The 24,438-nt window shown below is 44.5% G+C and overlaps 1 protein-coding gene across 1 annotated transcript in view; it reads right to left on the reverse strand.

The window, feature by feature from the left end:
* The window catches only part of plb1 (phospholipase B1), a 150,472-nt gene that overhangs the window by 62,863 nt on the left and 63,171 nt on the right, over positions 1–24,438 (reverse strand). The window contains exons 25-34 of the mRNA XM_080193449.1: positions 20,498–20,598; positions 17,939–18,020; positions 15,533–15,637; positions 13,364–13,459; positions 11,905–11,976; positions 10,037–10,153; positions 7,087–7,147; positions 4,911–4,969; positions 3,205–3,278; positions 1,362–1,405 (exon numbers count right to left, since the gene is read on the reverse strand). Coding sequence (XP_080049575.1) covers positions 1,362–1,405; positions 3,205–3,278; positions 4,911–4,969; positions 7,087–7,147; positions 10,037–10,153; positions 11,905–11,976; positions 13,364–13,459; positions 15,533–15,637; positions 17,939–18,020; positions 20,498–20,598 — 811 coding nt within the window. The remainder of the gene's footprint in view (positions 1–1,361; positions 1,406–3,204; positions 3,279–4,910; positions 4,970–7,086; positions 7,148–10,036; positions 10,154–11,904; positions 11,977–13,363; positions 13,460–15,532; positions 15,638–17,938; positions 18,021–20,497; positions 20,599–24,438) is intronic.

Here is a 24,438-nt window from a genome sequence, read left to right on the forward strand (position 1 = left end):
TCTGCACCCATCACAGAATTGGAGCGGGCGAGGGGCGGACAATGGAAATGTCCGTTGACCTCGGGCAGAATTTTATGGTTTTGGGGTGAGCGAGGTTGTAAAGTCCCACCCCGGGTGTCAGGTGGAAGTTACTTCTGAAAAGCATGAAGTCAAAATATTTTGGGTGAAAACGAAGACTAGAAGCATTTATGTTAAGGAAACACATAAGAGTATTGATTCAGCAGGATGGTGAGCAAGGCGTGAAACAAACATGTTTTCTATTGAGCACTGCTGACTCACAGCGCCAAGAACCCAGGTTCAATTCCAGTCTTGGGTCACTGTCTGTGTGGAGTTTGCACATTCTCCCTGTGTCTATGTGGGTTTCTTCAGGGTGCTCCGGTTTCCTCCCACTGTCTAAAGATGTGTGGGTTAGGTGCATTGCCCATGATAAATTGCCCCTCAGTGTCCCAAGATGTTTAGGTGAGATGGATTAGCCATGGGAAATGTGTGGGGTGACAGGGATAGGGGAAGGGAGAGGACCTGGGTAAGATACTCTGTCAGAGAGTCAGTACAGCCTCAATGGGCTGAATGGTCTTTTCTGTATTGTAGGGCTTCTAAGGTGCGATGATTAATTTCCTCCTGCAGAGCCTCTACCCAATGGAAACATTTAAAATCAACCCTGAGGTTTATTTTGTTCAACCCATCCATCCAGTACAAGGTCCAGCACATGGCCCAAGGTTGATAGGCCTTTGCATGGCCCGTGTCCCGCTTGCTATGGTTCCTGTGGTGGGTGGGATGGGACAGGAAAATTTCACCCTCTGTCAGCAGTAATATCTGGGGTGGCATGGTGGCAGAGTGATTAGCACTGCTGCCTCACAGTGCCTGGGATCTGGGTTCAATTCGCAGCTTGGGTCACTGTCTGTGTGGTGTCTGCACATTCTCCCCATGTCTGTGTGGGTTTCCTCTGGGTGCTCCAGTTTCCTCCCACTGTCTGAAAGAAATGCTGGTTAGGTGCATTGGCCGTGCTAAATTCTCCCTCAGTGTAGCCTGAACAGTCGCCGGAGTGTGGCGACTAGGGGATTTTCACAGTAACTTCGTTTCAGTGTTAATATAAGCCTACTTATGACTAGTAAATAAACTTTGAAACTTTTAATTGTTTCATGAATAATTCCAATGTCTTTGTCTCCACTCCACTACCCAGAGATACATCCCATGAAGCAGATTCTATGCGAGTGCTTGATTTTCAGTGTTAAATTTATCTTTCACAGTTGGCGCTGGTGTGAGGTAACATTCTCTATTTAAACATTTAAATCTGTCAGAATATTCCAAATCTTACAAAGAGTGAGTAAAAGAAAACTTTTGGTTAACTCTGATGTCCTTACTTGGCAGAGTCGTGGAGCTTCTTAATGTTTCATCTCCTCCAATGCTGTTTACAAAAACATAAAACAAGTCTTGAAAACCATTCTCTCCAATAATTTTAGGAAGCATTTTAAAATTATTTTCCTATCTTTAAGTTAGGACACTTTTATGTTTACTTCACTCACATAAATATATAAATCTCAATCTATTTATATAATTCCTGCACACATCCTTCTCGGGAATATCCTAAATTCCTTTACATGCAAACTGGAATAGGAGGGATGAGCAAGTAAACTCATGGTATTGACTCATAGACAAATAGGCGTTTACAGCGTGGAAGCAGGCTCTTTGGCCCAACTTGTCCATGCCGCCCTTTTTTTTAAGCACTAAACTCGTCCCAATTGCCCGCATTTGGCCCATATCCCTCTATACCCATTTACCTATGTAACTGTCTAAATGCTTTTTGAAAGACAGAATTGTACCTGCCTCTACTATTACCTCTGGCAGCTTGTTCCAGACATCATTTCTGCACTCTTTCTAGTTTAATAATATCCTTTCTATAATAGGGTGACCAGAACTGCGCACAATATTCCAAGTATGGCCTTACCAATGTCTTGTACAACTTCAACAAGACGTCCCAACTCCTGTATTCAATGTTCTGACCAATGAAACCAAGCATGCTGAATGCCTCCTTCATTGCTCTGTCTACCTGTGACTCCGTTTTCAAGGAATTATGAACCTGTACCCCTAGATCTCTTGTTCTATAATTCTCCCCAATGCCCGACCATTAACTGTTTGAGAGAGGAATGTTGGCCAGGACACCCTGCTCATTTTGAAAGATCATCTTTGCCTAATTGAACAGACAAATGAGACCTCAGTTGAATGTCTCTTCTGCACTAGAAAGAGTGCAGAGAAGATTCACCAGGATGATGCCTGGGCTGGAGCATTTCAACTATCGAGAGAGACTGGATAGGCTGGGGTTATTTTCGTTCGAGCAGAGAATGCTGAGGAGGACATGACTGAGGTATACAGAAATATGAGGACCATAGATAGGATAGATAGGGAGAAATTATTCACCTTAGTAGATGGTAAGTTACCATGGGGCTTAGATTTAAGATAAGGGGCAGAAGCTTTGGAGGGAATTTGAGGAAAAACCTCTTCACCCAGAGGGTGGTGGGAGTCTGGAATTCACTGCCTATAAGAGTGTTAGAGGCAGGAACCCTCACATCAGATGAGCAGTTGAAATACCATAGAATACAAGGCTATGGGCCAAGTGCTGGAAAATGGGATTAACAGAGATAGGTGCTTAATGGCCAGTGCAGATGGGCCAAAGGGCCTCTTTTTGTGCTGTATAACTGTGACTCAATGATAATTTTAACTTGACTTGCCTGGAAGGGAGAGGATGGGTTTGGGGTCAGTTGTCTAATTTCCAATCCATCGGATTTTAAAAAATGAGATGTGGGCATTGCGGGCAAGGCCAGCTTTCGTTGACCATCCCTTGTTCCCTGTGAAAGAGTGTGGATGAAGGTACTGATACAGGAGGCCATTTAGCCCATCCAAATCTAGCATTCTTTCCTCACAGCCCCTAATTACCTCTGGAAATGATTTCAGAGTTTTATCAGGATCAGTTGAGGTATAGAAATAAATGCCCAGATGGAGCGAATTACTTCATTTTGAGCCAAAGTGACTCTATCACTCGATGGGGAATTTGATTTGGGGATTTAGTTTTTAATTTTTGGAGGCAGCGAGTGTGAATATTCGGACCTTGTTCCAGTGCACGGGAATTTCATTGTTCTGGATTTCTGACAGTTCTGCTCATTGTCAATAATTCAGTCAGATTTTCGTTTAGTTAGCAGCGTGCTTTACCTGAAGGACAGCCCTCTATACTGAGTTAAGACGCCCAGAACATCATTGGGTTTCGAGCCTATTCCATTGCCAGCCTGTAAAACAAAAGAAATGAGAACTAGTTTCAAATTCCCTCCTTCAGGTCAGATAAATCTCTTCATAGAAACTCAAAGCAGCAGTAGGCCATTTGGCCCTTCGAGCCTGCTCCCCCATTCATTTTGATCATGGCTGATCATCAAATACAATATCCTGATCCCGCGCCCTCCCCCCCACCCCTCTGCCCATATCCCTTGATCTCTTTATTCGCAAGAGCTAAATCTAATTTATTCTTAAAACCAGACAACATTTTGCCTTCAACTCATTCTGTAGTAGTGAATTCCACACATTCACCACCCTCTGGGTGAAGAAATTTCTCCTCACCTCAGTTCTAAAAGGTTTACCCCTTATCTTCCACATATGACCCCCCCCCTAGTTCTGGGCGTGGTCATGTCAATTCAGAAACATGGGGTGGGATTTTCCAACCTTTCCCACCAGTGGGATCTTTCAGTCCCGCCAGTGGCAGAAGGTGAAAACCGTGGGAAACTTCCTTGACAGCATCGCGACTGGAAGATCCCACCGCCAGCCAATGGCAGGCTGTCTCCACCATCGCAAAATGCGCCGCAGGGCAGAGGGGACTGGAAATTTCAAACTCCACCATTGTAGCTGGGGGTGAAATTCAATGAATTACATCAATCTAATCATCCAAACCCATCAGGTTCACTAATCTCCTGCTGCAAAGGAATTGTTCTATCATTTTACCCACTCTGAAGTATAAAAGGACTTCAGAAACACAGCAATGTTGTTGTCCCTTAAATAACTATGAATTAACCTCACAAAACATTCCGTTATCAAGATGGCAGCTCCGCCACAGGAAACTAGGCTTGGTCAATGAAAGCTGGCCTTGCCCACAATGCTGGGGAGCAATGGTCTAATGGTACTATCGTTAGCCTATTTATCCAGAAACCTAGCTAATGTTCTGGGGATCTGGAATCGAATCCCACTATAGCAGATGGTGAAATTTGATATTCAGCAAATAATGTCTGGAATGAAGAATCTACTGATGACTATGAAACCATTGTTGATTTCTGGGAAAACCCATCTGGTTCACTAATGTCCTTTAGAGAAAGAAATCTGTCGTCCTTACCTGGTCTGGCCTACACATGACTCCAGAGTCACGGCTATGTGGTTGACTCTCAACTGCCCTGGGGCAGCTATGGACGGGCAATAAATGCTGGTCAGCGATGCCTATTTCCCGCGAATGAATTTAAAAAAATGCCCACGTTGCTCTAGTAACTCCGATGGACTGGAAATTAGACAACTGACCTCAAACCCACCCTACTCCAGTCAGGCGAGTCAAGTTAAAACTATCATCGAGACATAGGGTGGGATTTTCTGACCTCCTTGCCCCTGTAACTGAAAAATCCTATCCGAGGTCAACAGCCCTTTCCATGGTCTGCCCCATCATGCGCTATAATTCCCCTGGAACGGGAAAATTTATGTCTTAGTGTCAGGGAGATCAGCAAGATAAAAACAGGGCTTCAGGGATAGGGCCTGCTGCAGGCTTAATGGGCTGAATGGCCTCTTTCTGTGCTGTGGGATTCTATGATCCTAAGATCACTCATTAGTGATACTCAGACTTTGTTACATGCCTTTTGAAGAGAAGTTAGAGACACAAATACTATACAGACCGTCAGAGAGTCTCCCACAGCTCCAATAACTTTCACATCAGCTGGTCGCAGAGAATGAACTGAAAAAGAGTCAAGTCAAGAATAGTTATAAATTTTGTATATTATTGATGGTGAACACAGATGGACACTATTAGGAAACACCTGTCACGGTATTTGCATCAAATTAAATGCAATAATTCGTCTTGCTTGTCAGAGCTAGAAGGCATTGGTACGGCCACACCTGGATTACTGTGTACAGTTCTGGTTACCCCATTATAGAAAGGATATTATTCAACTAGAAAGAGTGCAGAAAAGATTTAAAAGGATGCTACCAGGACTTGATGGTTTGACTTATAAGAAGAAGCTGGATAGACTGGGGCATTTTTCTCTGGAGTGTAGAAGGCTGAGGGGTGATCTTATAGAGGTCTATAAAATATTGAGGGGCACAGATTAGCGAGATAATCAATATCTTTCCCCAAAGGTAGGGGAGTCTAAAACTAGAGGGCATAGGTTTAAGGTGAGAGGGGAGAGATATAAAAGGGTCTAGAGAAGCATTTTTTTCACACAGAGGGTGTTGATTGTCTGGAACAAGCTGCCAGAGGTAGTAGTAGAGGCAGGTGCAGTTTCGTCTTTTAAAAAGCATTCAGACATTTACATGGGTAAGATGCGTATAGAGGGATATGGACCAAATGCGGGCAAATGAGGCCAAAAGAGGTTACCTCGCTAAATATATTTAAGTCACAGGTAGATAGGTTTTTGATAGACAAGGGAATTAAGGGTTACATGGAGAAAGCGGAGAAGTGGAACTGATCCACTTCAGATCAGCCATGATCTTATTGAATGGCGGGGCAGGCTCGAGGGGCTAGATGGCCTACTCCTGCTCCTATTTCTTATGTTCTTAATTGGGACTAGCTTAGTGGCAAAAAGTGGCGTCATGGACAAATTGGGCTGAAGGGTCTGTTTCCATGCTGTGAATCTCTATGACACTATGAAATAACCAGAGAAAGGTCACCTCTGTTCGATCAGACCTACACAGAATCCCACTCCTACCCCAAGTGGTTGACTGTTAAGGCCAACACTTTTCTGGTCACCATAGTTTAGGAAGGATGGGAGGGTCCTTGTGATGGTGCAGAAGATATTCACCAGAATGGTCCCAGGGAGGGGTAATTCTAGTTACAAGGTTAGGTTGCAAAAAGCTGTTCTGCTGAGATGGGCTAGGAAAAGTACAAAAAGTTAGCATGTGTGTAATTAGGATGGCCAATTCATTGGCCTTTCTGGCAAAGGGGAATGGAATATAAAAATAAAGGAGTCTTGCTATAACGGTACAGGGTATTAGTGAGACCACGCCAAGTGAACTGTGTACAGTTGTACTCTCCTTACTTAAGGAGTTAATACCTGCACTGAACGTAGCTCAGAGGAGACTTGCGAGGCTGATTCCTGGGATGAAGGGATCTTTATCTGAATATATAAGGTGAAGGGGACACAGATGTAAAGTTTTGGGAAAGAGCTGGAGGAGAAACAGGAAGAAGAATGCCTTACACAGCGAGTGATAATGATCTGGAACCCACTGCCCACAAGAGTGGCGGAAGCAGCAATACTCAATAATTTAGAAAGAAATCAATGTGCTCTTGTCGGAAATGAATGGAAATAGATGGTATGAGGAGCAGGACTGATTGAAACACTCTGCAGAAAGTGGGCAAGGACCTAAAGGGCCAAATGGCCTCTTTGTGTGCAGTGAATGACTCGAAAATTCAGTCATGGAATGCCGTTGAGTGGCGAGGGACCTCATGCATGATGAACTCTTAGATTTCAGCTAGCTGAGTTGAGCAGCTGAAAAAAAGAGCTTTGGCACCCGGAAGGAAAAAATGGGAAGCCAAGTCAGCGTGATTATGCTCACGGTGGCACAGTGGTTAGCACTGCTGCCTCATGGCATCAGGGACCTGGGTTCAATTCCCAGCTTGGGTCAGTTACAGGTGCCAGAGTGTGGTGACTAGGGGATTTTCACAGTAACTTCATTGTTCATAGTCCATTGCAGTGTTTATGTAAGCTTACTTGTAACACGAATAAATAAACTTCAAATTTAGTGTGGCCTGGGAATAGGTCTGCTCACCTAGCCCAGTAATGGTGTGGGTATTGGGGAAATAATAATGGGAGGATGGAGAAAGGAGGGAGAACATCTTAAATAATCTATAGTTACCTGATTTAGGAATGCTGATTGATGGAGACTTGTCTTTGCAAAGTAACTTACTCCCAAAGACCTGTAAATAATCACAGGTTTAAATTCAACTCATTTGTATGTTATTGTGACTAAGTCGAGAGCATCTTCTTGTAGCTCCTCGGTGAGTTACAACTGAACAAGAATTTTCTTAATCCAATTTATACCAAAATGGTGATGAACTTTATACTGGTTTCCACACCAGCCTTGCCAAAAATTATTTATGCTAAAATTCTTGACAATCTCATTAGCATACACCACTATCACAAGTAGATAAGACCAGGGGAGGCCAATCAGCCTCTCAAGCCTCCTCCATCACCCAATAAGGCCATAGTTGGTTTCATGGTGGCCCTAAGTCAATTCTCACGGCTGCCAACTACAGCCCTTGTTGATCAGGGTGGCACAGTGGTTATCACTGATGCCCCACAGCTCCAGCGACTCAGGTTCAATTCTGGCCTCGAGTGATTACATGTATGAAGTTTGCACGTTCTCCCTGTGTCTGTGTGGGTTTCCTCTGGGTGCCCTGGTTTCCTCCCACAGTCCAAAATGTGCGGGTTGGGTTGATTGACCATGCCCCTTAGTGTCAGGGGGATTAGCAGGGTGAATACATGGGATTACGGGCAGGGGTAGGGTCTGGGTGGGATTGTTGTTAGTGCAAGCTAAGTAGGCTCAGTGGCCTCCTTCTGCACTGTAGGATCCTGTGATTCTATGATCAGTCCTCATTATATTCAATGACCCAGCCTTGCTCTCTGAGGGAAGAAATTTTAGCACTGCTGCCTCACGGTGTCAGGGACCCGGGTTCAATTCCCGGCTTGGGTCATTTACAGGTGCTGGAGTGCTTAGGTCACTGTCTGCGTGGAGTCTGCACGTTCTCCCCATGTCTGCGAGGGTTTCCTCTGGATGCTCCAGTTTCCTCCTACAGCCTGAAAGATGTGCTGGTTAGGTGTGTTGGCCGTGCTAAATTCTCCCTCAGTGTATTTGAGTGCCAGAGTGTGGCGACTGACGATTTTCACAGTAACTTCATTGCCTACTTGTGACAGATAAATAAACTTCAAAATCTTTAATTTTACAAATGCTCCCTCATCTCCATCTAAAATGGGAGGCGATCAGGACCAGGGGATTTGTCAGCCTTTAATCCATGAGTTTGTCCGGTACTTTCGCTTTCATACTCTTTCCTCCATTTTGCCTGTAGATTTTCAACAATTGTTGGGTTGCTTTTTATGTCTGCTTCAGTGAAGACAGATAAACAAGTACTTGTTCAAAGCCTTTGCCATTTCCTTGTTATCCATTATTAATTAATTCCCTAGTCTCACCCACTAAATGGTCAATGCTTACTTTAGCTATTCTTTCCCTTTGATACACTTGTTGAAGCTTTCACGATCCACTTTTTTATATTTCTTGCTACTTTCCTCTCAAACTCTAATTTATTATCATTATTATTCTTCCTCTCTTTATTCTCTTCTTTATTTATCCTTTGTTGGTTTCTAAAACTTTTACAACCTTCTGACCATTAATCTTTGCAACATTGTATGTCTTTTCAATAAATGAGATACCATCTTTAACTTCCTTAGTTAGCCACAGATGGTGCACCCTTCTCATAAAGGCCAGAATTGTCCAACCGTTCATGCCTATGGGAATTCCCTGATCCTACTGAAGTGAACGGAAATTTGGTTGAGCGCCAAATTCTCCATCCACACTTGCAATGACAACAGGGTGGAGAATTCTGGCCAGAATCTTTCTTAATGGAATATATCTTTGTTAAGAGTCATTCACCATCTCCTTAAATGTCTCTCCCAGCTTCTCTATTGTCTTGCCTTTCAATCAATTTTTGCAGTCCACTTTTGCCAACTCCGTCATTGTCCCCTTGTAATTGACTTTATTAACTTTAAGGCTCTAGTTTCAGACCCGCATTTCTCACCCTCAAACTGAAAGTGAAATTCTATCATGTTATGATCATCTTACCTAAAGGATCTTTTACTGTTAAGCCATTGCTTAGGTTAAGTTTAAGTTTACTTATTAGTGTCACAAGTAGGTTTACATTAACACTTCAATGAAGTTACTGCGAAAATCCCCTAGTTGCCACATTCCGGCACCAGTTCAGGTACACCTTAGAATTTAGTTTGGCCAATGCATTTAACCAGCATATCTTTCAGAATGTGGGATGAAGTGGAGCACCCGATGGAAACAGACGTGGGGAGAATGTGCAGACTCCGCTCAAACGATGCTTAATCCTGTCAGTGCATTATCAGGCCTAAAACAGCCTGTTCCCTGAATACCAAAATTAAGCATAAATCAGTGTTACCCAAGGAAAGCACTGATCAGGTGTTAGTTTTCATTTCTTTTGTTTGTTTGTGGGATGTGGAGGTTGCTGGCTAGACTCTGAAGGCATTTAAGAGTCACCTACATTGCTGTGGACCTACAGTCACGTATAAATAAGCCAGGTAAGGATGGCATATCTCCTTCCCTGAAACAATGAACCAATTAGTGAACCAATTAGTCCTTTAGGGAAGGAAATCTGCCATTCTAACCTAGTCTGGCCTACATGTGACTCCAGAGCAATGTGGTTGACTCCTAACTGCCCTCAGCTCAAGGGCAACTAGGGATGGGCAGTATATGCTGGCCTTGCCAATGTCACTGATACCTCAGGAAAGGGCAAAGAATCTACCAGCAGGAATCTGATATTCTATCACTGGACAGAACACCGAGGCAACTGACACGAAAAAGGAACAAGTTACCACGAAGAAAAACCTCACAGTATAGAAACCCACATCTTAGAGAGTGACGTAGAACAAACAATAACAAATTATTACTCCGTTTTACACACCAAACCTAAAACCAACCATATCAGACTGTATGGAAAGGAACTGACGATAAGTAAGTTAATCAAAGTACAATTTTCTTGGAACAATTTAAGATTGCATTTATTACTGACCTTGTCGGATGGAACAGGACTGATCTCGAAAGTCATGGGTGCCTCTGAGGTCAACAATTCAGAGTTATTTGGATAAGTATAATTACTGTTCCTGTACGTTCTCAAGTAAGGCTGCTCCTGGTATTACCATAAGACAAAAAAAACTTGATGAGATTGCAAATAAATGCGTACTCTGATTTGGTTATTATTAATATTTTTATCGCCAAGTCTATTGGAATGAGTAATTACCCCTGCCTTCCTCTGAGAAACTTGCTTATCAACATTTTTAGATGCAAAATGAAGTTCACAAATCATTCGCCCCCCCCTCCGCCTGCAATGGTGGAGGCTTCTTCCGGTCCCATCGCTGTTAAGGGTTTTCCCGTTGTTTGCACTCTCCGCCACCCAGGATTCCGGGTGTGGGTGGAGGGGTCGCCTTCAGCTGGAAGATTCGGCTATTGGGAACAGCCAGAAAACTTTGGCCGATGTGTTTGCATTCAGTTTATTTTTGATTGGATTGTGACCAGGCAGAAAGTTGAAATTGGTAAGGATGCCATGGTAACCAATTTAGAGAATTAAACTCAACACTATCTAACACTCTAGTGGACTGCCACAGCTCAATTTTAAAATGGACTATTTTTTCCCTAGAGCTTAGGGGTGATCTTATAGAGGTCTATAAAATAATGAAGGGCATAGCTCAGTTAGGTAATCAATATCTTTTCCTAATGATTGGGGAGTCTAAAACTAGAGGCCATAGGTTTAAGATGAGAGGGGAGAGATACAAGAGGGTCCTGAGGAGCAATTCTTGCACACAGAGGGTGGTGAGTGCCTGGAATTAGCTGCCAAAGGTAGTAGTAGAGATGGGTACAATTTTGTCCTTTACAAAGCATTTAGACAATTACATGGGTAAGATGGGTATAGAGGGATATGGGCCGAATGCAGGCAATTGGGATTAGTTTAGTGGTTAAAAACTGGGCGGCATGGACAAGTTGGGCCAAAAGGCCTGTTTCCATGCTGTAAACCTCTATGACTCTATGACTCTTTTAGAAAAGAATTCACTCACAGAATGTGGGCATCATAGGCCAACATTTATTATTCATCCCTAATTGCCCCTGAGTCGCTTGCCAGTTAAAACCACATTGCTGCGGCTCTGGCGTCACATATAGACCAGGCCAGGTAAGGATGACAGATTTCCTTCCCTAAAGAACATTAATGAATCAGATAGACTTTTCTGACAATCGACAATGGTTTCATGGTCATCATGAGACATTTAATTGTAGATATTTTATTGAATTCAAATATCACCAACTTGCCTTGAACCCACAGGAAAATCACACAAATTATGACAACCCATTGTAAGCAAGGAACCAAACAGGGGTCAGTGTTCCACAGAAAAATCTCTGGGTGGAATTTTCTCTGAAAAATCCTAAGTGCCGTTTTTCCAGGGAGGTACGTAATGGTAATTTACAGCTGAAATGTGATTTCTGCCAGTAAGGGGAGTGGGTGGAGCCTAATCATGCCAAAAAGCTGACTGCAGGCCATTAGGGGTACCATTGTGCAGGTGCCCAGATCTCCCTGAATACTGTGTCCATTGTGTGTTGTGAGATCTGTCACCCCTCCCACCTCCAGCACAGACATCGCCCTCCCCCTCCCCCCACGAAACCTCCGCTCCAATCACCACCCCCACTGGCCACCACACTGCCAATCACTAAGTTATTAATATTTGAATCAGCCTCGTGTATAGCTGGCAATATCACAAGAAGCGACAAATTGGGCCCAGATGTGATTTCTTGTCTCTTGTTCACATCTCCCACTCTGCTAAGCTACTCAATCAGTGGGCGCTGAAATATCCCAACCCAAACCTATTCATAGACAAACCCTGTGTAACGTACCTTTGAAGGGCAGCTGATGGGAATGCGAACATCAAACGTTTGATCAGCTGTCTTTCTACCAACTGGCTCCAGCTGAAAGAAGACAAAGAGAAACAAAGTTCATTTGAACCGTTCAGCCAGCTCTGAGCAGAGTCTGACCCTCTAATCTCAGACCTCTTGCCATAAGATTAGGAGTGTGGTGAACTACACTTTTAATGCTTTCCCTGATTTCTTATAATGAATGGTTGTCCGTTGTGGAAATCAAATAAGATAGAATTTACAGCACAGACACAACATCGACACTCCTCAAAGCTCCCTTCCATTCTGATTAATTGCACCCAACTCTGATTAAATACATTCCTGGTGGTCTCATCAGATGGCTCAAAAAGCTCGGTAACACTAACAATGACTAACGCAGCCCGCTTGATTGGCAACACACCAAACACCTCCGAAATCCCCTCACCCCCGGTGCACAGTGGCTGCAGTGTGTGTGTGCCATCTACAAGATGCACTGTACAAGAATGCTCCTTCAACAGCACCTTCCAACCTCTGCCAACTAAAAGGATTTGGACAGCAGATACCTGAGACCACCACCACCATTCACCATCCTGACTTGAAAATACATCGCCATTCCTTCACTGTGGCTGGGTCAAGATCCTGGAACTTCCTCCCTAACAGCGCCATGGATGTACCTACACCTCAAGGACAGCAGTGGCTCACCACCAGCTTCTCAAGGGCAATTAGGGTTTGGCAATAAATGCCGGCCTAGCCAGCGTAGCTTATGTCCAATGAACATATTAAAAATAAGGAATAGTGTTAGTCACTTAAATTATTCCACGTGGCATTGAGTTTCACAATTTTACCACTTTTTGGGTAAAGAAGTTTCTCCTGAATTATTGAATTTGTTGATTATTATGTGATATCTTTTTGGAGCCTCATACTAATCTTCACCTTAGTTGGAAATATCTTCAAATGTACAGTACCGAATTCTCCCAGGCCTCTATAAGGCCACTCCACAAAGTCTTTTCGCAGGGAAACCTATTGAGCATTTTCTGCTAAGTAAAACATTGTAATTCTGGTTTCACCCTTTTTGCATTTCTCTTGTGTCTCTTCAGAATTATGGAAACCAGAACTGTGCACAGTGCACTAAGGAGTAAATTTTATGGTTCCCCTGTCAACAGAGCTGATAAAACAAAGCGGATAACTAATTTACCACTTTCCTGCCCATTCCTTGACCTGTTCGCCATATAATAGTGGGTGGGGAAAGCATCCAGCACTTCTTAGACTTACTGGGTAGACTATTAACTGCCACATAAGGATCTCTTTCCAGCGCTACCACTAGGGTTGCTTTTCAATGGCTGGAATTTAACCGTGATCAGAATCTCTACACTATGACCATCGTGGGAGGTATAGGAGGCGCATTCACCAATTGGACACATACAACTGCACCAACTTTTAAGAAAATGATCAGATACTTAACCAAGTTCTTCCATAAACCCCGTGCTGCCTGAGAATGGCCCTTCAAACTGAAGTGAAAGCAATCTGGAGAAAAATAGGTTCTATCGGGCAGTCCGTCCTAGGGGAAGAGGAATAGGTAATGTTAGATCAGAGATGATGGATGGGGCTCACCGGCTATTCGCTCTCCTGATGCATACATTAACAAATAAAACTCCTTTTCATTCTTTAACTACATGCTGTCTTTCATAGTCTATGTGTTGGTTGAGTGAGATCAAGTACAACACTCCAGTGGGACACCTCAGAAAATTCCTCTCACATTCCCTATTGAGAGAAAGATCAGAACTTCTTTGTCTCTCAGAAGGTTGTGAGTCTCAAAAGAAGTGGAAGCAAATCTTTCAATATCCCAAGGCTTGGGTGGATAGATTCTTGATTAACAAAGGGGGTGAAAGGTGACTGAGGGTAGATGGGAATGTGGAGCTGAGGTTATGATCTTGGGGCAGAACTGGCTTGATGGGCCAAGTGCTACTCCTGCTCCTAATTAGCATGATTGTAACCACAATTAGCTACTTTGGCTGCCAGGTGGGCAATATTACATTGCCCCAAAGTCCATAAGCTGCCTCGGGATGCCTGCTTGGAATGGGCAGATTGCTGTTCCTTTTATCCGTTATTAATATAGAACTGGCGAAAAGGCAGAAACATAATGATATGTGCAATGCAGAGTATTTTTGTAAATCTTCTGGCATCTTTGGCCAGACCCAAACTGACAGCAATTTTAAGGTGGGATGGGCAAGGCCTCCGAGCTGAAGCCCTGTTGCAGGCCCGTAAGAGCCACCTAAGGGTCTTTTCCTGCCCAGCCCTGATATTTAGATTGGTGCGCCGATGAGAACTCAGGGGGAAAATGCATTTGCCAGAAATAAACATAGCTGGATCTCGAGCAGGGAATAGCGCTGGCCACCTGCATCAGAAGGCCTCTTCTGACTGGGAGCGTATTAAGGCCTGGTGATTCTGAATCCTTAAGGCCTGGTGATTCTGAATCCTTAAGGCCTGGTCATTTCTGGATCTCCCCCAACTCTAGCCTCTGAGACTCTGGTTGCCCTCCCTGGGAAATCTCACTCCAGTACCCCCACTAACCTGTCTCTTGCTTCTTGGAATTAGTGCCAAGCAACTCCATGCAGTGCCACTTCTGGCCACTTGCAGTGCTGTTGCTGGAGAGCTTCCAGCCTTCTGATTGGTTGGCAGCTCTCCAAAGTGGCACTTCCTGCCAAGTGGAGTCCTGCCTAATGCCAATCAACGCTCATTAGAGCGCAACACGGCATTGGAGCTGCTGGAGTCAGTGGGGATTGGTTCTCAAAGGCCCTTTGGATGGAGGGGACCACGCCCATGCCATCCTGAAAATTCAGGCCTTTATCTTTATACCAGGATTGGTGCTGACATGTTTGAATGTCCCAGCTTATGTACATACAAATTAGAAGTGATAGGAGGCCAATCGGCCCCTCAAGTCTGCGCGCCATTCAATAAGATCTTTCAGTGCAGAAGGCAGCCATTCAGCCCATTGAGTCTGCACTGACCATAATCCCACCCAGGCCCTATCCCCATAATCCCATGCATTTACCCTAGCTAGTCCCCCTGACATTAGGGTCAATTTAGCATGGCTAATCCACCTAAGCTGCACATCTTTGGACTGTGGGAGGAAAGTGGAGCACCCGGAAGAAATCTACGTGGACACAGGGAGAACGTGCAAACTCCACACAGATGGTAACCCAAGTAGGGAATCTGAACCCAGGTCCCTGGCACTGTGAGGCAGCAATGCTAACCACTGTGCCATCACGTTGCCCATGGTTGATTTGATTTTGAACCTCACATTCCTGTCTATCTCCAATACCTTTCATCCCCTTGTTTATTGAGAATCTATCAATTTCTGCTTTAAAGACTCTGATTCGACCTCCTTTTGAGGAAGAAAGCTCCAAAGACTCCCCACCTTCTTAGAGAAAATTGCTTTCCTCACCTCTGCCCTAAATGGGCAACCCATTATTTTTAAACAGTGACCCCAGAGTACCAGACTCTCCCACAAGAGGGAACATCCCCTCCACATCCACCTTGTCAAGATCTCTCAGGATCTTGGATGTTTTTTATACTTCAACAATACTTCTGACTTACAGTCCGTGCTGCTTTTACATTTTCCTTCAGTTACCTTGTCCCGTGGTATTTCGATATTCTCCAGAAATGGCTGGATGACCACAGTAAAGTCTTCCTTGGTATCATACCTTCCAGATTCAACCAACATGCGTGTTCTTTCCTAAGAGAGCAAAAAAAGCTCCATTTGAATGAATGCAACAATTTCACCATTTTACTCAACAAGAGGTTCTGTGGCGCAGTGGCAGTGCCCTCACCTCTCACCCCAAAAGCTCTGGGTTCAAATCTAACATCAGGTCTTGTTGGCCATGGAAGGAGTGTTCATAACACAATAAATCATTCCACCCACTATTCCCCCAAGGGAAAAACTGCGTATGTGTGAATATGTTGGGGAGACAATGGCCTAGTGGTATTATTGCTGAACGATTAATCCAGAAACTTAGCTAATGTCCTGGAGACCCATGTTCAAATCTTACCATGGAAGATGGAGGAATGTGATTTCAATAAAACAAAAATCTGGAATTAAGAATCTATTGATGCTCATAAAACCATTGTCAATTGTCAGAAAAACCCATCCGGTTGACCAATGTCTTTTAGAAAAGGAAATCTGTCATCTTAACCTGGTCTGGCCTACATGTGACTCCAGAACCACAGCAATGTGGTTGACTCTCAACTGCCCTCCAAGGGCAACTAGGGATGGGCAATACCCATGTCCCATGAATAAGTGATTAAGAAAAGAATTCTGTGTCTCCATCGGCAGATAATTTCTCATGACCTACTGGGGAGATTGAATGTTTCTGACTAATTCCTCAACTGTGTCTTCCATGGGCACCAATTTCCTCCATTATACCTTCAAGAACATTTCAGCTATGCAGAGAGGCTGGTTGTTTTCCTTTGAACAGAGAAAACTGAGGGGAGTAAGGATTGAGGGATTGATTATGAGGGACAGAGATAGAAATAAACTTTTCCCTTTGGTGGAGGGGTCAGTAACCAGGGGGCATAGACTTAAAGTAAGGGGCAGGGGATTTGGAGGAGATTTAAGGAAAAAACTTGGTCATTTTTTGATTTATTATTGTCACATGTATTAGTATACAGGGAAAAGTATGTTTCCTGCACACTCTACATATGTTCATAGAGAAGGAAAGGGGGAGAGTGCAGAATGTAGTGGGGTGTAGAGAAAGATCAACTTAGTGTCCAGTGGGTGGTGGGAATCTGGAACTCACTGCCTGAAAGGGTGGTGGAGGTGGGAACCCACACAAGATTTAAGAAGCATTTAGATCAGCACACGAAACACCATAGCATTTAAAGCTACGGGCCAAATATTGGAAATTGGGATTACGATAGGTGCTCCCTGGCTGGCAGACATATTAGGTCTTTTGCTGTACTGTGAAACTCTAGACTGAAACTCTAGGTCTGATATTGAAAGAGAGGTTTCATGGATATAGCAATGGGATTAAAGCCTGTACAGTACAGTTAAAGCCGGGAATTAACCCGGACAATATTTATCCCTCAAACAACATCGCAGAAAGAGATTACCTCATCATCATCACATTGCTAACTGTGGGAGCTTGCTGTGCACAAAATGGTTGCCATGTAATTCACTTTGGCAGGAATAACAGATGCGTAGAGTATAGGGCTAACGGTAGGACTCTGAATAGTGTGGATGAACAGAGGGATCTAGGTGTATGTGTACATAGATCCCTGAAAGTTGGGAATCAAGTAGATAGGGTTGTTAGGAAGGCATACGGTGTCTTGGCGTTTATTGGTAGGGGGATTGAATTTAAGAGCCTCAGCGTCATGTTGCAACTGTACAAAACTCTGGTGCGGCCGCACTTGGAGTATTGTGTGCAGTTCTGGTCCCCACATTATAGGAAGGATGTGGAGGCGTTGGAGAGGGTGCAGAGGAGGTTTACCAGGATGTTGCCTGGTATGGAGGGGAGGTCCTATGAGGAGAGACTGAGGGATTTGAGGTTGTTTTCGTTAGAAAGAAGGCGGCTAAGAGGGGACCTTATTGAAACATATAAGATGATTAGAGGTTTAGATAGGGTGGACAGTGATAGCCTTTTTCCTCGGATGGAGAAAGCTAGCACGAGGGGGCATAGCTTTAAATTAAGGGGTGGTAGTTATAGGACGGATGTCAGGGGTAGGTTCTTTACCCAGAGGGTGGTGAGGGATTGGGATGCCCTGCCTGCTGCAGTTGTAAATGCACCTAGTTTGGGGGCGTTTAAGAGATCCATGGATAGGTTTATGGATGGAAAGGGATTGGTTTAGGTTAGAGGGTCATTGCTTTTTAACTGGTCGGCGCAACATCGTGGGCCGAAGGGCCTGTTCTGTGCTGTAATGTTCTATGTTCTATGTCTCTCACAGATAACAGTGACTGCCCTTCCTTGATTGGGAAGCGCTTTGTGATGTTCTGACACTATCAAAGGTGTTATAATCAGTAACATCTTCCTTTATCTCCTACCTGATATTTCCGATTCAGCAGCCGAAGCTTCTCCAGTTGTGTGGAGTTGTCTTGTGGGTCAATGACACACTCACAGATCAACCTGCAGGAAAACAGACTGTGATCAAGTGTGCAAATTCCCCTGTGGAGAACAGCCCCTCACACAGGGCAGTGCCTGCACTGCAAAGCGATGAAATCATGGTTAACCCATACCCTACCTCCATCCAGCTATCCTCACTCTATAACCTATAACAACCTTGGCCAGAGACATACTTATCAATCTCGCCTTTAAAATTGCTAATTGAGCTAACAATCTACGTTAGTTAAGAAGTCCCACCAGTGCCTCTACTTTCTCAGAAGTCTAAGGAAATTTGGCATGTCAGCTATGACTCTCACCAACTTTTACAGATGCACCATAGAAAGCATTCTTTCTGTTTGTATCACAGCTTAGTATGGATCCTGCTCTGCCCAAGACCGCAAGGAACTACAAAAGGTCGCGAATGAAGCCCAATCCATCAAGCAAACCAGCCTCCCATTCATTAACTCTGTCTACACTTCCCATTGTCTCAGAAAACCAGCCAACATAATCAAGGATCCCATGCAAATGGCCCTGGATGTGATCTCTTCCATCCTCTTCCGTCAGAAAAAAAGATACAAAAGTCTGAGATCCTGTACCAACTGACTCAAGATCAGCTTCTTCCCTGCTGCCATCAGACTATTGAATGGACCTACCTTATATTAAGTTGATCTTCCTCTACACTCTAGCTTTGATTGTAATACCACGTTCTGCACTCTCTCCTTTCCTTCTCTATGAACGGTATGCTTTGTCTGTATAGCACACTAGGAACAATACTTTTGACTGTATACTAATAGTAAATCAAACTAAACCAAATACTACTTTTTGCGAGGGAGAGTTGCATGTATATCTATAATTGTAGAATCCCTACTGAGCACAAAGAGGCCATTTGGCCCATCAAGCCTGCACCAACTCTTCGACACAGCATCTTACCCTGGCCCAACCCACACACTTGCTATGGCTAATCCCCCTTGTCTACACATCTTGGGACACTAAGGGGCAATTTAGCATGGCCATCCACCTAAATTGTACATCTTTGGACAGTGGGAGGAAACCAGAGCACCTGGAGGAAACCCACAAAGACACGGAGAGAACATGTAAGCTCCACACAGACAGACACCGAAGGCCAGAATCAAATACGAGTTTTGATTTGATTTGATTTATTATTGTCTCATGTGTTGGTATACAATTTCTCGCACGCTATACAGACAAAGCATAAGGTCCATAAAGAAGGAAATGAGAGAGTGCAGAATGTAGTGTTGCAGTCATAGCTAGCGTGTAGACAAGGATCAACTTAATTCGAGATAGGTCCATTCAAAAGTCGGATGGCAGCAGGGAAGAAGCTGTTCTTGAGTTGGTTGGTACAGGATCTCAGGTTTTTGCATCTTTTTCCTGATGGAAGAAGGTGGAAGGGAGAATGTTTGGGTTGCGTGGGGTCCTTAATTATGCTGGCTGCTTTGCCGAGGCAGCTGGAAGTATAGACAGATTCAATGGATGGGAGGCTGGTTTGCGTGATGGATTGGGCTACATTCACGACCTTTTGTAGTTTCTTGCAGTCTTGGGCAGAGCAGGAGCCATACCAAGCTGTGATACAACCAGAAAGAATGCTATCTATGGTGCTTCTGTAAAAGTTGGTGAGAGTCATAGCTGACATGCCAAATTTCTTTAATCTTCTGAGAAAGTAGAGGCATTGGTGGGCTTTTTTAACCATAATGTTGGCATGGGGGGACCGGGACAGGTTGTTGGTGGTCTGGACACCTAAGAACTTGAAGCTTTTGACCATTTCTACCTTGTCCCTGTTGATGTAGATTGGGGCATGTTCTCCAGTATGCTTCCTGAAGTTGATGACAATCTCCTTCATTTTGTTGACATTGAGGGAGAGATTATTGTTGCTGCACCAGTTCAGATTCTCTATCTCATTCCTGTATTCTGTCTCGTCATTGTTTGAGATCCGACCCACAATGGTGGTGTTGTCAACAAACTTGAAAAGCGAATTGGAGGGGAATTTGGCCACACGGTCGTAGACATGTAAGAGTATAGTGGGGGGGGTGGTGAGAACACGGCCCTGCGGGGCACCGGTGTGGAGGCTGATCGTGGAGGAGGTATTGTTGCCTATCCCTGGCGCTGTGAGGCGGCAGTATGAACCACTGTGCCAACATGCCACTCAATAACATTTAACACCCCTGAGAAAGTAGTGGCAGAACTTCCCCTATAACCACAGCAGTTCTTCCAATGATGAACAGCGAAAATGGCTCAAGACAAGGCAGTACGTAACGCAGAACATGTAACGGTTGACTCCTCTGGGAGATTGCTATCGTGATACAATAGCTGCAGGTTAATGGCCATAAAATTAAAACCCCCGACAAAGAGATAAGTCTTGAACAGGACAAGGCGCTCACCAATCCCTCACTTTCTTCCTGCTGATAGGATTTGGAATCAAAGTGCGTTTGGCAGTTAGATGGATAGATTTCTCATGCAAAGGTTGTGTTAAATGGAATACAAACTTTAAAAAGAATCGTGGGCACTTCACTCTGGTGTCAGCGAAAAGCTCCCGCAGCGGCAAAATGTGGAGAACAGTCACCAGGTTCACAAAGGCACGTGGGACCTGAATACAAAATGAAAAAGTTAACATTAATCTAGAACTAAAACTGCGGAAGCTGGAAATCTGAAGTTAAAACAGAAAATGCTGGAAAAACCCAGCATCATTGGAGACAGAAACCAAGCTAATGTTTCAAATCCATAAGACTCTCCTGCAGAACTGAAGGAAGGTTTTTTTTTATTCATTCATAGGTTGTGGGCATTACGGACTGGGCCAGCATTTATTGCCCATTACTCATTGCACTGGAACTGAATGACTTGCTTGGCCATTTCAGAGGGCATTTAAGAGTCAGCCACATTGCTGTGGGTCTGGAGTACATAGAATCATGGAATCCCTACTGTGTAGGAGGAGGCCATTCAGCCCATCAAACCTACCTATACTGGCCATAATTCCACCCTACTCCTGTAACCCCATGTATTTACCCTGCTAATCCCCCTGACACTAAGGGGCAATTTTGCACGGCCAATGCACCTAGCAGCACATCTGGACTGTGGGAGGAAATGGGAGCATCCAGAGGAAACCCATGCAGACACAGGGAGAATGTCCAAACTCCACACAGACACTGACCCGATACGGAATTGAACCCAGGTCCCTGGTCCTGTGAGACAGTAGTGCTAACCACTGTGCCACCGTGCCACCCTGCACGTAGGCCAGACTGGGTAAGGATGACAGATTTGCTTCCCTAAAGGACATTAGTGAATGAGATGGGTTTTTCCGACAATTAACAACGGTTTCATGGTCATCAGCAGATTCTTAATTCCAGATTTTTATTGAATTGAAATTTCACCATCTGCTGTGGTGGGATTCGAACCCAATTCCTTAAAGTATTAGCCTGGGTCTCTGGATTACGAGCCCAGTGACAATACCACTGCACCATTGCCTGCCCTAGGAGAGTTAGAGATGTGATGAATGATAATAGTTCTTAATAGCACCGTTAACACCAGCCTTGTCTGAGATCCACGACACCTTTGTGAATTTCCCCTCTGCTCCAATTAGTCCCTGTCCTTACATTCTGCCCCACTTCATCCATCTGCTTTTCCAGCTATGAATTCAATACATTTCTGCTCCTCTTCAGTTCTGTAGGAGGGTCCTATGGATTTAAAACATTAACTCTGCTTCTCTCTCCACAGATGCTGCCAGGTCTGCTAAGTTTATCCAGCATTTTCTGCTAATTTATTGTTAATCCCAAACTTTCTGGCTCGCCAACCATGAACGCACAAGACCCATTGCTGCTGAGCGAGGTGAGATTGAGGAGAACTTGTTATCAGGTCAGTTCCCAGCAAAGTCAGCTGGTTCAGCTGAGGGCACTCTCTCACCTCTAGTTCTAGAAAGTTGTGGGTTTGAGTCTCATGCCCAGAGACGTGAACATTGAATCTAGGCTGATGCTTCAGGGCAGTACTGAGGGAATGCTACACTGTCACATATGCTGGTTGGGTCTTATTGCTCACCACACCACTCAATCAGTGTGGTGAGCTGGTAAGATAGGGTAAGAGGTGAAAAATTGGGTGCCGCCTGACTTCTCGCCTCTTGTGATCTTGACGGCCCCATTCCGCCAGCAACATCAACTGATTTAAATACTAATGACCTGTTTAACACGTCATTAATGAGCTACGGACAATATCGTCCAAACCCACTTACCTTAGCCTCATCACAGATTGCGGTCCTCATCAGCTAGGGTCATAGGTGGTCCCCACCAACGGGGACCAGATGTAATGTCCTCGTAGGTGGGAACATTGAAACACCTCTGGCGGTGGAAGGCAGGGCATGGTGGTGCTGAGTGCCCCTAGAGCTCAGCAGTCGGCCTCATAGGTAAGCTGAGACTCCCCTCCCCCTTCTGGCGAGACTCACGCTATGTCCTCTGTATTGCACAGTGTGCCATAAATTACCATGATTTACTCTGCTGAAAAAACTGGTGAGAAAATCTTCCGTTTTCTTAGCCGTTTTACACTTGGATCTTTTTTGAGAAAATCCCTCCTGCTATCTCTCAGATGTAGACATTAAATCAAGGTCTTATAAGATGCCACTGTGCTAATGCAAAGGAGGGTGTTCTCCGCAATGTCCTGACTAATAATTATCCCTCAATCAACACCACCAACCAAATTGTCTGGTCATTATTTCATTGCCGTTTGTTGGAGCTTGTGTACAACTTGGCCTCCCTATTTCCTCATTTATACCAGGGGCTACACTTCAAAAAATACTTCACTGCCTATAAAACACACTTGGATGACCAGAGGACGTGATGGGTGATATGTAAATGCAAACCCTTTCTGTCTTTCATGAAGAAGGCCGGGATCACCCAGGAGAGGCGACTTGCCATTGGCTGCTGGCTGCCCAATGGTGGGTTTTCCCATGACAAAGGCAGTTCACCATTGGCTGCCAGTGGGATCTTCCATTTCACCGAAATCAGTGGCCATTTGCATTACTCGCTGGCCGTGCCGCTGAGAAAAATGCCACAGGGTGTTGTCCTCGGGGGGACCAGTAGATGCAGTTAATGGGAAGGGTCAGAAAATCCCGTAGGAAGAGTTTAGAAGACAAGGTTCATCTCTAAGGCCATAAGGATGTCTTTAGGTTATGTGCCTTCTTATGTTTAATGGGCATTGCATTTTAGAAAGGATGTCATGGCCTTAGAGAAAGTAGAGCAATCCTAGATCATTATCCTGAGTGAGGAACTTCAGTTATGCGGAGGCACTAAAGATTGTTCTGGAAGGTTTGGAAATTTCCTTAGATATATTGCACTATCTGCAATAGGCCCAGAGCAAGAACCGGCGTGTTAATGAGTTAAGGAAGAAGCATCATTAATATTTGACCAATGGGCGCAGACCTCCTGTGACTGGAAGTTGGAGCTGAATCTTATCCCAGGGCATCCTTTCAGCTTGTGAGCTGGGGGTGGTCTTGGGGGGACTGGGGGAAGGAGGCTGAGGGCGGGCGAGTCAGCAGGAAGCAAAAGGGAATCTTAATGACAAGTTTCCTTTTAACTTCTCATTAGATATACAACACAGATACAGGCCATTTGGCCCAACCAGCTCATAATTCATCCTTGCTTCCCTCAATTGATTCTATCATCCTATTTCTCTATTTCCTTCTCCTTTGTTTTAGAAAATTCTTCATTCACAGAATGTGGACATGTCTGACTAGGCCAGCAGTTGTTGCCCATCCCTAGTTGCCCTTGAGAAGGTGGTGGTGAGTTTCCTTCTTGACCTGCTGCAGTCCGTGTGGTGTAGGTAGACCCATAGTGCTGTTAGGGAGGGGGTTCCAGGATTTTGACCCAGTGACAATGAAGGAACCACAATATGTTTCCAAGTCAGGATGGTGAGTGGCTTGGAGGGGTACTTTCGGGTGATGGTGTTTAAGAACATAAGAACATAAGAAATAGGAGCAGGAATAGGCCATCTAGCCCTACGAGCCTGCCCCGCCATTCAATAAGATCATGGCTGATCTGTTGTGGCTCAGTTCCACTTTCCCGCCCTCTCCCCATAACCCTTAATCCCCTTGCCTATCAAAAACCTATCTACCCACGTCTTAAAAATATTTAGCGAGGCAGCCTCCACCACTTCAACGGGCAGAGAATTCCAGAGATTCACCACCCTTTGAGTGAAGAAGTTCCTCCTCAACTCCGTTCTAAACTGCCCCCCCTTTATCTTGAGGCTGTGCCCTCTAGTCCTACTGTCCTTTCTGAGCGGGAAGAGCCTCTCCACCTCTATCCTATCCATCCCATTCATCATCTTATACGTCTCAATGAGATCTCCCCTCATTCTTCTAAACTCTAACGAGTACAAGCCTAGTTTATTCAGCCTCTCCTCATAGTTCAAACCCCTCAAGTCCGGTATCAGCCTAGTAAACCTCCTC

The sequence above is a fragment of the Carcharhinus amblyrhynchos genome, chromosome 7 (genome assembly GCF_965287045.1).
Source record: "Carcharhinus amblyrhynchos chromosome 7, sCarAmb.v2.hapA, whole genome shotgun sequence".
Lineage (NCBI taxonomy): Eukaryota > Metazoa > Chordata > Chondrichthyes > Carcharhiniformes > Carcharhinidae > Carcharhinus > Carcharhinus amblyrhynchos.